Source organism: Etheostoma cragini, chromosome 20 (genome assembly GCF_013103735.1).
Source record: "Etheostoma cragini isolate CJK2018 chromosome 20, CSU_Ecrag_1.0, whole genome shotgun sequence".
NCBI lineage: Eukaryota > Metazoa > Chordata > Actinopteri > Perciformes > Percidae > Etheostoma > Etheostoma cragini.
Genome location: NC_048426.1, coordinates 11,152,573 through 11,165,327, shown reverse-complemented (window position 1 = coordinate 11,165,327; position 12,755 = coordinate 11,152,573). Strand labels below are relative to the sequence as shown.

The following is a 12,755-nucleotide window of genomic DNA, read 5'->3' as shown; positions in this document are numbered from 1 at the left end:
GCAGCTTGAGTGACAGAAGAATGGACAAAATGAAACTTCTATGTCAAGTGGATGTTAAAGTGGTGGGAGGAAAAGGAAAAATGATTTAGGGACAGGCACACACTGTACATTGGAACCACAAAATAAACAATAGGAGGCTTTCTGCCTGGAAGTCACAAGATTTTCAGTCAACCCAGAAGACAAACTTAACATCTGAGCAGCTCTGTGGAGTTCCCTGGTTTAATCTAACAACAACTTTAACACAGGCTAAACACTGCATATCAGTGCCTTTCACAGGCTTGTCAGCTATTTTTTGACTCACCAACTTAGTTTCAGTATTAGCACAAAAATTGATCCATAGCACAAAGGGACATGTCTACACAATGACTGCTCCACAAAAAGGCACAGTCTCGACATGTTGACACTCCATCTGTCCATGTAACAACACTCAACCGTTTGTAAGGCTGGAACTCACCGTTCATGTTCTTGAAGATGTTGAGAATGGGGAGGATCTGTCTGTAGTAGGGCACCAGAGCCTCTCCCACCATGTCTCCAGACATCACCAGATGCTGCAGGACTTTCAGGGTGGTGCAGATTACCTGACGGTTCCTCGTATTCAGAGCATCTAAAGGGTAGGACAGATGGCAAGGGTCAGCAAAGGCTAGAATTCAAGAAAAAAGAGACTGCAAGGACAAATGGTCACATTTTAGATCTGATTTACAGGTTGTTTGTTCAGGCAGGTGGAGGTACAGCAAATGTGGAGTGATTCAACTGCAACTATGTTGTACATAAGAGGGGGCTTAGTGTACACACCCACATACACACAGTCAAATTACACATAAATCTTAACCTCTGCACGTTCCCTTTCCCTTAAAAGCATTTCCTTTATAGCTGGGCTTTGATTTAGACTGGCATGTCTGCAATCAGTGATTTCAAATGCACTGGGGAGGCAGGAGTAAGTGAGAGCCAATCAGTGGGCTATTTGGCCTATAGCTGCACTTAACTCCATCTCCCACTGATAAAGAGAACAAAAGGGAATGATGGTGGGAGAGATGGAGGGCTAGAGAGATCAAGAGAGACAAATTCAAAGAGAGAAAGAGGGAAGAGGGAAAGCAAAAAACTAAATGTCAGAGAGAGAGATGAAGAGATGTGACAGGCGGAGGGCAAAGGGTTAGGAAATAACTGTGATTAGCAACTAAGACTGACGTATTTTTCTAGTTCTTTATAACGCTTGTTTTATTTGTTTTTTAATGTTTTTTTCATGTTAGCTTGTCCACAAGTGCTGGTAATTCCCTGTGTGGACTGTCAGCATAACCCAAGTTTTAAAAAAAAACGGCGTTATTTATCTTTATGAAACCTTAAACTGTAATTTAAATGCCTACTTTCACAAAAGGAGAATGGTAATGGCATGCTTATTTCGCCAGTGAGCACCGACAACAACAAAAATGAAACGCATGAAGAAAAAAACATTTCAGAAGAAAGAGTCAAAACAAAGAAATCAGAGGTTGAGGAGAGACGCTGAGAGTTTGTAGTTGATTGAGGGAAGAAACAACGTGTTAGTAGGTGTGAGAAAACAGAAAAAGAGAGAAAAGGAGAGAGGTACTTGTAGAAGCACTAAAAACTTAAACCCTAAAACATAACTTTATGAAAAATTATTTTGTTTGTTTTCGGTCTTAAAAATTAAAACTAAATGTGTATATATATATATATATATATATATATATATATATATATATATATATATATATATATATATATATATATATATATATATATATATATATATATATATATATACCTATGTATGTTAAAGATACATGTCAATAAATCATACAGTAATTTAGTATAACCTTAAAGAACTGATAAAGTATTTGGCAGCAGGTTGTGCTAAACTTAAAGCTCTCTCGTTCCCTCTTTCAAGTCTTCTTTTCTCTCTTGACACATGACTTCACAAAAGGCCTGGTCACATTAACTCCCACGGAACAAATGGCTGCCAACAAGGCTGGAAAAAATAAAAATTATGAAATGTGTTTACTCTTCAGTCATGCTCATGAACGTATTCAACTGCTATGCCACAGTCCTCTATCTTCCACAGGGATTCTAACATCTTCGTTTACTGCAAGTCATCTTACTATGGATTCACCAAACCCAAATATCCCTTGCGACATACTGAAATTGACAGGGAAGACTGACTGGGAGAGAAAGAGAGCAACAACCATAAAATACTGCGTGACAGACACTCAAAGAACAGCGAACTGCATCACCCACTGCTTGTGTTAAATTAGCTCATATGCAAAGCTGTTACAAGCATACACTCACACATAACAGTCCCACAATAATACGCACACAATCATTCGGGCATGCACACAAACACACACATTCCATCACACACAAACATGTTAAAAGCAATGAGACAAAATGTCATATTTCATCATGTGCATGCAGCATGTGAGAAATGACGAGTTGAACCAGGTTGCTTGTTTTGTCTCTATTTCATTTGAGTTTGTCTTTGTCTCTGTTAGAGACAGAGTCTGTGTGTGTGTGTGTGTGTGTGTGTGTGTGTGTGTGTGTGTGTGTGTGTGTGTGTGTGTGTGTGTGTGTGTGTGTGTGTGTGTCTGTGTGTAAGGCTATAGTAGACCAGCAGTGGAGATGATGCCGAATGAGGGAATGTATTGTGCTTTGTGCCATCTCTCTATCTCTTCTTTTGGAGATTTCTGCCATCACCAAGATAAGGTAGAATGTGGAATGACAGGAATTTTAAACCTACATAACAAACAATGAAATTGTAATTACCAGCCAGCGCAAACAATTTTCCCTGCTGTGACATTTGGACTGCGGGACTTTTCAATTATTCATCAGCACTCTCGCCTTGCAGAAAAAAAGAGAAAAAAAAAATTAAAAGAGCGGGGGAGAAGGCAGGCAAGGACCTGATGTATTAATGCTAGTATAAAACCTGTGTTGGGACAAACCTGAATAAAGTAATAATCTATTCATGCAAGGACCTGTTTCATATTCAGTGTGAAAATATCAGTGGTGACCTTGTATTCTGTTTCCTGTGAAATGTCAGAAGTAGGTTGACACGTTGGAGAGTTTAGTGGTTGAATTGTTCTCACTGATAGAATAAATATACTTTAAAGATCAGAAGAAGATGTTCCCGTGCAGAGGCGTAACTGAGGATCTTCTTGTAATGAAAGTCTCATTTTGGTCCAAAGCTGAACAAATGTTATGCCAATCAACTGAGGCTCAATGGAGGCATGGCTCTGAATCCTCCTCCCTGTTTAAGGAAGCCAGAAAAACCCAAACCACAGCATTTCAGTAACATTTACCCTTTCTTCTTAAATCTCCATCATACTTCAACAGGACCTTTTTGCCCTTACAGAATATCAGTGTTTCATGTAAAACAATTAGCCATATTCTTTCTGCCCTTTAAGCTTTTACATTTTTATCCAGTGGTTTCTTCAAAAAAACATTTTGAAAAAAAAGCACTCTTAAATTCATCAAAGCGACAAACATGTATTAAATCCACATTTTCCCCTGTTTATTCCCCCCCCCCATGTATAAGATAGATAGATAGATAGATAGATAGATAGATATTTATTGAGCCCCGAAAAATGGGAAATTACGGTGTTACAGCAGCACACGTATATCAGTCACACAACACAGAATATAAATATAAATGAGATCCTAGGAAAAAAAATATACATGCATACAGTATACATTAAATAATAATAGGAATAAAATGTAAGAACAAATATTTAAATAAATACAGGATGGGAAAACAAAATGTGCAACTGCTTTAATAACATGCTAAATGTATGCTAAAATGTAAATGAACCAATTTTGCTGGTTGCCCTTAGTGCAGTATTGTGGTGTCTAAAAGTCTCATCTAGCACCCAGTGATGACATGTTAAAGAGTTTTATTGCCTATAAGGTAGCCTTACTAGCATGGGGTAAAGGTAACACAGTGTACAGTAGGAAAGAGTTCAGTCTTAAAGTCACTGAGGACAGGGCCTTAGAGTATAATGTCAGCCAGCGCCTTCTTCATTGTGTATTCTCATTGTGCGACCTGCAGTCATCATCAAAATTCACCAGGGTCTGACGTGACTCAGTCGCTCAGCAGATAAGAGCCTGCCAGCCACATTGAAGATGTATTAACGTCAGAGGAGAAAAATATATATCTTGCCATTTTAGACTGCAGACAGCTTTTTACTTTCTTCCTCTTTCCACCATCCCTTCTTCTTCCCTGCTCCATAGAAAAGTAATTAATCTGCAACAGAGACACGGACTGGTGGCTTTGCTTTGTTGATGGCAAAACAGGCCTGATTTTTAATAAACCAAGAAGTTAATAAGGAGCAGGCGATTTAAAATTCTATTTTCAGTGCAAAGTGTGTGTTTTTTATGAGGAGCATAACCATCACCTTTGGTCTAACCTTCCAGAGGCAAATGACCAAAACTGCTGAGGGGTTTGAATTTATAAACTACTGTCTAAGTTAGCTAGTGGCTCGGTCGCTCTGTGCATAATGTCAAGTTGTATGTAAAGTGGGTGCCTCTTACGCAAAATAGACAAGAGGCTGTCCATATATTTGAATTTTCTAGGAAAAAATGCTGGAAATGATGCACCTGAAACAACATATATTGAATATTGAATATCACAGTAAGACTCAAACACAAAACTAGATATGTCACACTGTAGGATGTGTAATGGTTAAGACCTTGTAGTGTGTGCTCACTGCAGTGTGTATTGTGGTGACGCACTTTGTGCCAGGGTCAGTCTGCGTCTGTGTCTCCAACAACCGTAGTGTTGGCCGTTACGCCCCTCTGCCTCCACAGATGTCCAACATCCACACATAAACAAAGAACATACACCCACTTACATACACACCACCAGCCAACTGCCCATGACATGAACACTATCCCAGGCTCACTGGGCGCCGCTTAAAGGCTCCCACTTTGAAACTGACACTCCACTTGGCGGCAGCGCCAAATAAAAGACTGAGTGTGTGTGTGTGTGTGTGTGTGTGTGCGTGTGTGTGTTTGTGAGTGTGTGTGTTAGTCTGTGCGTGTAAAGGTAAGGAGGCACACCACGATGACACAGTTAAATGTAGCATGTCACCAAATTGCACACATTGCACATGGCAGATTATCAGGCATGCTTTTAGAGCCAACCTCTTCTGGCAAATGCAAAAACAAGGACGCTTCACCCTGAGGGTTAATGTAATAATAGAAACCGTATGACTGCAAAACCATATTAGGACTTGTCACAGGACTGGTTGTATGGTAACGTTAGAATCTGTTGTGGCACAAGTATGGAAGACAGGTGAGTTTATTCCTGGTAGGTATGCTGTTCTGTTTTAGTTGCACTCCATTACTGCTGCGAGATTGTCTGTGAACAGTTATAGAGAGCTATTGTGTGTAATTATTCAAAAAGATGTTAATACGTTGGATGTCATTTCATTTAATATTGATAATACTGTTCTTTATTGTATTCTCACGTATTTTCAAGCTCGCTTAAAGAAAATACTTTCTTTATGATAAATAATGATACCTACTGGGTCTTTTATGTTGTGTGTGTTATTAGCTTCTGATTCATTTAAGGCTACAGCTAGCTAAACTATAAGCAAGTACGAATGTCTTTTCTAGACTTTGGATTTGTCTGACATCAGCAAACAGAAATCAAAAGTTAATGAGGCTGTCATCAAAGTAGTAAATAATGAAATAAATGGCATACATATTTACTAAGGCTGCAATTAAAACTGACTGATAGGATTGCTTGGCTGTCAGCCACTCATAAAAAAATTATAATATTTAGATGTAGATTACATGTTTGTAAAACTAATCTAAATGAATGATGCAGTGGTAACATTTTGCTTCAGAAGTTAATTGAGTAATTCCTGTATTTTAATAGTTGAAGATCGCTGTGATAATGGTCCAGTGTGATCATTATACAACCTTTTTTAGTACTGAAAAATAACGTGCACAAATTTCATCTTTAGTTTATCTCTCCTCCAAACTGTATACCCACAATCTTAACATGCTTTAGAGCTTTATGCGTACATTTTAAACAATGCTCTTGTTGTATTTAGGCTGACACAATACCAGCATTCTTCAATCTTGAGATAACCATACTTTTCCATCAGTGGCTGGGGAACACAATGAAGGTAAAATGACATCAACACACAGGGTCACTTGGAAAAAGAGTTTTTTTGTGAGTGATTTGTAAACCGTCACACACACCCTCCCAGACTTACTCTTGATGGGGATGATGAGCTGGGGAATGACTGGCTGGATCTTGGGGCCTCCGTGCTCCAGCATGTCATGGACTCCCTGGCGGGCGAAGAACTCGTACGGATGAACAGTCTCGCATAGGCCATCAAAAAACAGAGGCAGATAGTGATGGTAGTCCAGCTTCTCAATCTCCACCTGAAGAGATAAATTTACATTACAGGAATTATTTGCTGCTTCTATAAGAGACATTCAAAGAGAGAAGGGTTAGAGGCTCTGTTTTTGCTCAACAACATTTGGTGGAACATATGGCTGTTGATGGAGACATGAGCTAGCAGCAGACCATTGAGAAACGATTTGTTTACTGGACAGTCTCTCTGCCTACCATCTTCATTCAAGCTATAGCAGATCAAAATTGCAAGTGGTTTCTCCCTTTCATAGTTTGTCCTTTACCTATGGTTGTCCTTGGCTTTACACAATATATAGGGCTAAAGCTCCTTGGCAGCCATTTATAACCCTTTGAGTTAACACATGCTCACACACACTCACCCACATACACCCACGCACACAATGACAGTGGGGACAGCTGTTCAGGAGATCATGACACAGCGGCATGTGGCATCTTGTGGGCTGCCATGTTAACACCTGTTTACACCATTTACAGGACAGACAGAAAGGCACATACACACACCATCGGGAGGTAGATTAAGACATTCGTCCAGCTACAGGCCACGGGCAGCCTTTGATGTTGTTTGGCTGAGTGTGTGGGTACTGTGTGACACACTGAAGTGAAGTCTTTCATGTGTGTGAAGCCATTTGAGGAAAGCCACTCAGGCACACTGGACTGGAAAGAACAGCTGACCTAAACGAGGCTGTCCTTGAGCTTTCTGTGTGTGTGTGTGTGTGTGTGTGTGTGTGTGTGTGTGTGTGTGTGTGTGTGTGTGTGTGTGTGTGTGTGTGTGTTTGTGTGTGTGTGTGTGTGTGTGTGTGTGTGCTGAAAATCATATAAAATGTTACATGTAGCCATGGCTTGTGCAATATCTGTGTTTACTAGATCTAGCTACTGAGTGTGTATTTATAACAGGGGTATCAGCTGTAGCACTGCATCCCAATGCCACTATTGTTGAGAGAAGGGTTAGAGGTTGAACGGGTGATTCTGTTTTTCATGTATTGGAAGGTAATCCCTTCGGTGTGAAAGCAAATAGCCCCCAGCAGCCAGTAGCCCTTGAGGACAGCTGAAGCCATAAGGAGACAGACTCCCACAACCCCCAGACACACACACACACACACACACAAGCACCCAGCTGGGTCACGCTAGTCTGTGCTTAAATGTCACCCAGGCAGTGGCGCTTGGTGCTTTCAAGTCCCCAACCCTAACCTAGCCGCCGGTCACAGCCGAGACTTCAAAGTGCTGTGCTGTCAATCCTCCCCGACACACATCTACCCCCTGTGACGGAGAACGAGAGAAAAGAAATGGAGAGATGGCAAGATGGCGACAAAGACAGAAGCTCACAGTGTTAGCGCAGAGAGACAAGGCTGATTGCTTTAAGGCAATTTGCTGTCCAACCTTGACCTTTCCCTGCACTTGGACAAGATCATCATTGTGAGTAAGGCTGACTGAAGACTAGAACAAAGCAAACATGAGCCCATTGAGAATGGGAGCAGAGGGAATGGAGGGTTAGAGAGGGTGAAGAAAGACGAAAAAACCCTAACGCACAGTATCACTTCAACCGAGGCTGCTGAAGTTGCTGTGCAGGTGCACTGCGTACCCTACAACGTGTGTTTCTTTTCTTGAAGTTGGAATCCTTTCGGAAGGAGGAGATGACAGTACTTAGGACATTTCTCAGCCTTGTAAAAAAGACCATAGTTAACTATGCTGTAGCTTGCTAAACTGTCATGGGTTTTATTGCCTCGTTATCTGTTATCTGTGTTAACTACGATTATTCTGCGCTTATTATGCTAAAACGTATACATTTAGCCTGTGTTACAACATTACATTTATTTGGAGAGAGAGAGAGAGCCTTGATAATATTGCTGTTGCTGTGTTTATTATTGCTGATAGATATGCAGATTGTTTAATATTAATTGGGCAGTGCTAACACAACCTGAATATGCTAGCAACATGCAATCACAAGTAAACTGACTAGCCTGTGGAGCCACGGGTTTAGCTATTAAAGGTGTATTACACTGTTTGCTCCGTTATGGATACGAGTGTGTGCTGCAATAGATGTGGCTTATTCTCAGTTTGTGTTACTGAGCCATATGTTACATTTATATTAATTATTACAGAGAAAATAAGGTAATTCTTAGTACTGTTTCTTATTAGATGCTGGTGGCTATAACATTTAGTTTTGGTAAATAATGTTCATAGTAAATCAGATGCTTATTAATGTGCATTATAATTTGCTTATATTTCAGAACCACATCCAACTTCACATGTAACGTCAAATACAACTTCATAGTTGCCTTACAGAATATCAAATTAGACATCTCTGGTTCAAATTCTTACTGGACAACCTACAGTGATCCAGTGTTTTATTAGCCATTTTTCAATAGTTTTTACAAGCCTACTGCCTATATTTGTTTTAACCTAATTGCACCTGAGCTTTACTGTAAGGCGCTAAGAGTATATGTTCTAATTTAATCTATTGTGTGTGTGTGTGCATGTATATGTTGTGTTGTCACGTTTTTCTCTTTCTCATCACATTAGGGAAATGTATAGAAGTTTAACTCATTGTCATTATTAGCTGTTACTTTTTTAGTGTGGTTGATATTGCACTGATGTGACACATTTTCTCACAAACAAAAACCAGAAACTTACTGTAGAAAAGCAAAATCCTAAGCTTCCTTATCATAGCACACAGCCTTGTTTGCACTGTCAGGTCTCACATTTAGGCACAGACACGATCTCACCTACCTTGTTGTGAACCTGAGATGTGGGAATAATTACCTGGGAGCATTACTGTGATGTTGTTGTGAGGATGCTTCTGAGCTCCGTGATGCTCTTAATCAAAATCACATAAACAAGCACTTTGGGACTGGCTGAAGATTCCAGTTAGCACAGAAGGAGCGTGGACAATCAGCAAACACCTTCACATACTCACGCTCTTACATAGTGCACACACACACACACACACACACACACACACACACACACACACTCAGGGAATCTTAATCAGCGGCTGCGCTGAGCTGTAACTCTTGCATCCGTTATCGATTGTCCGCCCAGGTTTGTTTGTCTTTGGGTGCCTATGGGAATCCCCCTGGAGTCCGGGGAGTCAATGAGAATGGAACACAGAAAGACCATCAGCCAAGTAGCAGCAATTAGCCTTGAGACACACCTGCATGTCTTCTCAGTACAGCGCTGCAACAGCAGACACACAGCAACTGAAGCAGACTAGACTAGAAGCAAGTCTAAGGAGAGCCTTTGCTCATTAAACAACAGCATCAGGAACAGGAGACCAGCAGAAACAAAACAGCAGGTTGCCACTTTAATTACACCATAGATGGACATGATTTGTGTGTGAGCGTGTGTGTGCATATGTGTATGAGCACTTACATGTATACCCTATGTCATAATTGTTGAAAAAAGCTGAGGAAAAATATCACAGACAGGAGGATACGACACAGCGTGAAAGAAACAGTAATTTTTCATGTGTGTGTTTTAAAATCCCTCAACTATTTATTCAAATCGATCTCTAAATGACACACACACATTCCATTTCAGTCAGAAATACGTCACATTACACTCATTAAGATGAGCAAATTAGCTAGCAGATTTTGCCATCGAATCTTGGCTGCTTACCTTTGTTACCTTACTAAATGCAGGTATAGGTCATGCAAAAAAACAGGCGGTGTGCCAGCTGTTTGACAGTGATGCTATTTTAATTGATGATGCCATAATGACTTGACCTGGATTCAGATTTCTGTTAACATAAGCACAGGTTTCTGTATTTAGATGAGCTGGCAGATGAGTTGCTGTCAATTATTGCAGCTTTGAGAGAACATGCTTCCCATTGGTGCCACTCACACTATGAGTCATTCAGTCACTATAGCCAAACAAAAATCCATTTGTTCTGCTAAATGTGTATCAAGACAACCAACAAGGAATGTAGGAGTGACAGATAATGGCATGTATACAGTGTGGCATGCATCAAAGGAATGTGACATGCATTGAAAGTGTTAAATATTAAGGGGATGCAGGATGCAGGCATTAACCAAAAAGCACTTAACATAAAAAAAACATACAACAATGGAATTCCTACCCTGTCATCAGTGTAATCTTGACTACATGGTACAACAAGGCACATTATTGCTCTGAAAAAATGTGTATGTTTAAAAGATTTTAAAAACATCCACGCAAACATCCAAACTTCACACTACCCTGTACTTATGTCAGTTTTTGTTTGCTGTGCAGGGCATAGCAGCATTCTTTTTTCTGACATCATGGTTTGTTTTTTCTGACACTGACAGACAACTAAAGATCACTTACAGAGTGCTGCAATTTAAGAAAGGCCCTTAGCTGAATATTTATACATTATGATGTATTCAATTATTTAGGGTGAGACTAAATAGTATAAACTGCAATCATTGTTTTAATTTTCCTATTGTAGGAACCTAGCCTGTTAAATGAAGGTAAAGGAAGAACTCCCTGAACCAATTCAATAAGGAGCAGCTCGAATCACTGTAAACACTGACTTTCTAAATAGCAATATCCGGCTTATTAATCTCTCATATCAATAGTTAGCTTCACCATAAAATGTTTCTTTTGCATACGCAAACTGTCCACAAGACCAGCTGCATCACATCACAGAACGGACTGTTACAACTTGCAAACAGGACAGGCAGACAAGTTCTTCAGTTACAGATTCCAGTCATTTTGTGAAGTGGAATTAGATTTCAACGTCTGTCTGATGTGACAAGAGCAATGCGCATTGCAAAAAGTTATCGTCATGATGTTGAGAAACTGATGTGTGCATGATATATCCTAAACTATCTGTGGTATATCCTCAACGACAGCTGGTGTCCACCTCACTGCAGGTTGCTGCTAACCTTAGCTCTTAAAATATCCCTGAGCCCTTTTTTGCATTCAGCGTCTAGCTCTTCAAGAAGACGTTAACCAACGTTGACATCTCCTAATGTACTAAATGAACACAATAGCAGCAAAATAAGCCCTGAACTGTATATTGTTATCCTTGGCAAACAAGTTCTTGATTTACGTATTGCTTTTTATTGCCAACTAAAGTAAACTAAATCAAAAAAGCACCCTATGTAGTAGAGATGTTCCGATACCTAAAATGCTGGTATCAGGAAGTACTTACACATAATAAAGCCCTAAAGAAAATCTAAGTAGTTTATTTATGTTCTTTTTCCGTTATGACTAACATAATAAAAGAAAGTTCTACAGCATTCATTGTTTGTGTTTGTGACCTGAGAGTTTAACCTGAGCCAGACCGACAACAAAGAAAGAAATCCTATCACATCCAGACAGGGAGAGTAGTACACAGTTGTTAAAACATGATAGGATTTATGACACAATGGTATCGGATCGGTACTTGGTATTGGCCGATACGCAAGTTCAGGTCTCTAAATCGGTATCGTGAAGCAAAAAATGGACCATCTCTTCTGTATAGCGGAGTCAAGATGCAATTCATTAGTTTGCGGAGATGCTACACCTCTTGCACACAGATTTCAATTTCTCTTTGAGAGAAGCTTTTACGTTACAACCACTCTCAAAATCTGTTCTATTTTTCTTCATCCTAATCCAAAACTGCGCCACAGGTGCTAAGCATACCTCTGGCCATAACATTTCCAAAAACCAGCCATTATGCTGCACTGTTAACACGAGAAAGAAAGGAAAAAAGAGAAAAATAACAATATTTTGACTTTCTTGGAGGTCACAATAAGAAAAGCAGGACTGGAATAGGCAAGTGATAAGTGAGGGAAAGAGGAGTGAGTCACTCTTGCTATCTCCCCAGACAGCTGTTTCCATCTAACAAGCATGCAAGTATGCTCAATTCAAAGCACAAGTAGTAGAGTGCATGGTGTCAATTGAAATGATACCTAACACAAGCTGGATGAGACAATTTTGGGGCTTCAAAGATAGTTCAAAACCAGGGCACAGAGAGTTATGAATTTTATGCGAACCTATAACACCACACACACACACACACACACACACAAACACTGAGATGAAAAGAATTTTATTTAGGCACAGAGTTGTGCCAGCGGCCCCAAATGGTGTGTTGAGGATTAAAAGCAGGAGGGTCTTATTAGAGTGACAAACATTAGCTCAAGTAATTGAAACAGTGATCCTGTCGTCAGTATTGAGATAGTTTTTTCTTTATTGTTGCTGTTGAGATGAAGAAAAAGGATGAAGAAAAGCCCTGGCAGATGTTCCTGTTAGAAATTGTGGCAGAATTTCCCCGAAGTTTCCAGAGTTTTCATTGAATTCCAAGATGCTTAAAAAAGTCACTATACAGTGGGTACGGAAAGTATTCATACCCCTTTAAATTTTTCACTCTTTGTTTCATTGCAGCCTTTTTCCAAAAATC

General features: G+C 39.8%; 1 protein-coding gene across 2 annotated transcripts in view; it reads right to left on the bottom strand.

Annotated features, from left to right (window-relative positions):
- The window catches only part of pacrg (PARK2 co-regulated), a 128,604-nt gene that overhangs the window by 58,442 nt on the left and 57,407 nt on the right, over positions 1 to 12,755 (bottom strand). For both annotated transcript variants that reach the window (XM_034858887.1, XM_034858888.1), the window contains 2 exons: positions 6,228 to 6,399; positions 455 to 604 (listed from right to left, as the gene is read on the bottom strand). In XM_034858887.1, the coding sequence (XP_034714778.1) occupies positions 455 to 604; positions 6,228 to 6,399 (322 nt within the window). The remainder of the gene's footprint in view (positions 1 to 454; positions 605 to 6,227; positions 6,400 to 12,755) is intronic.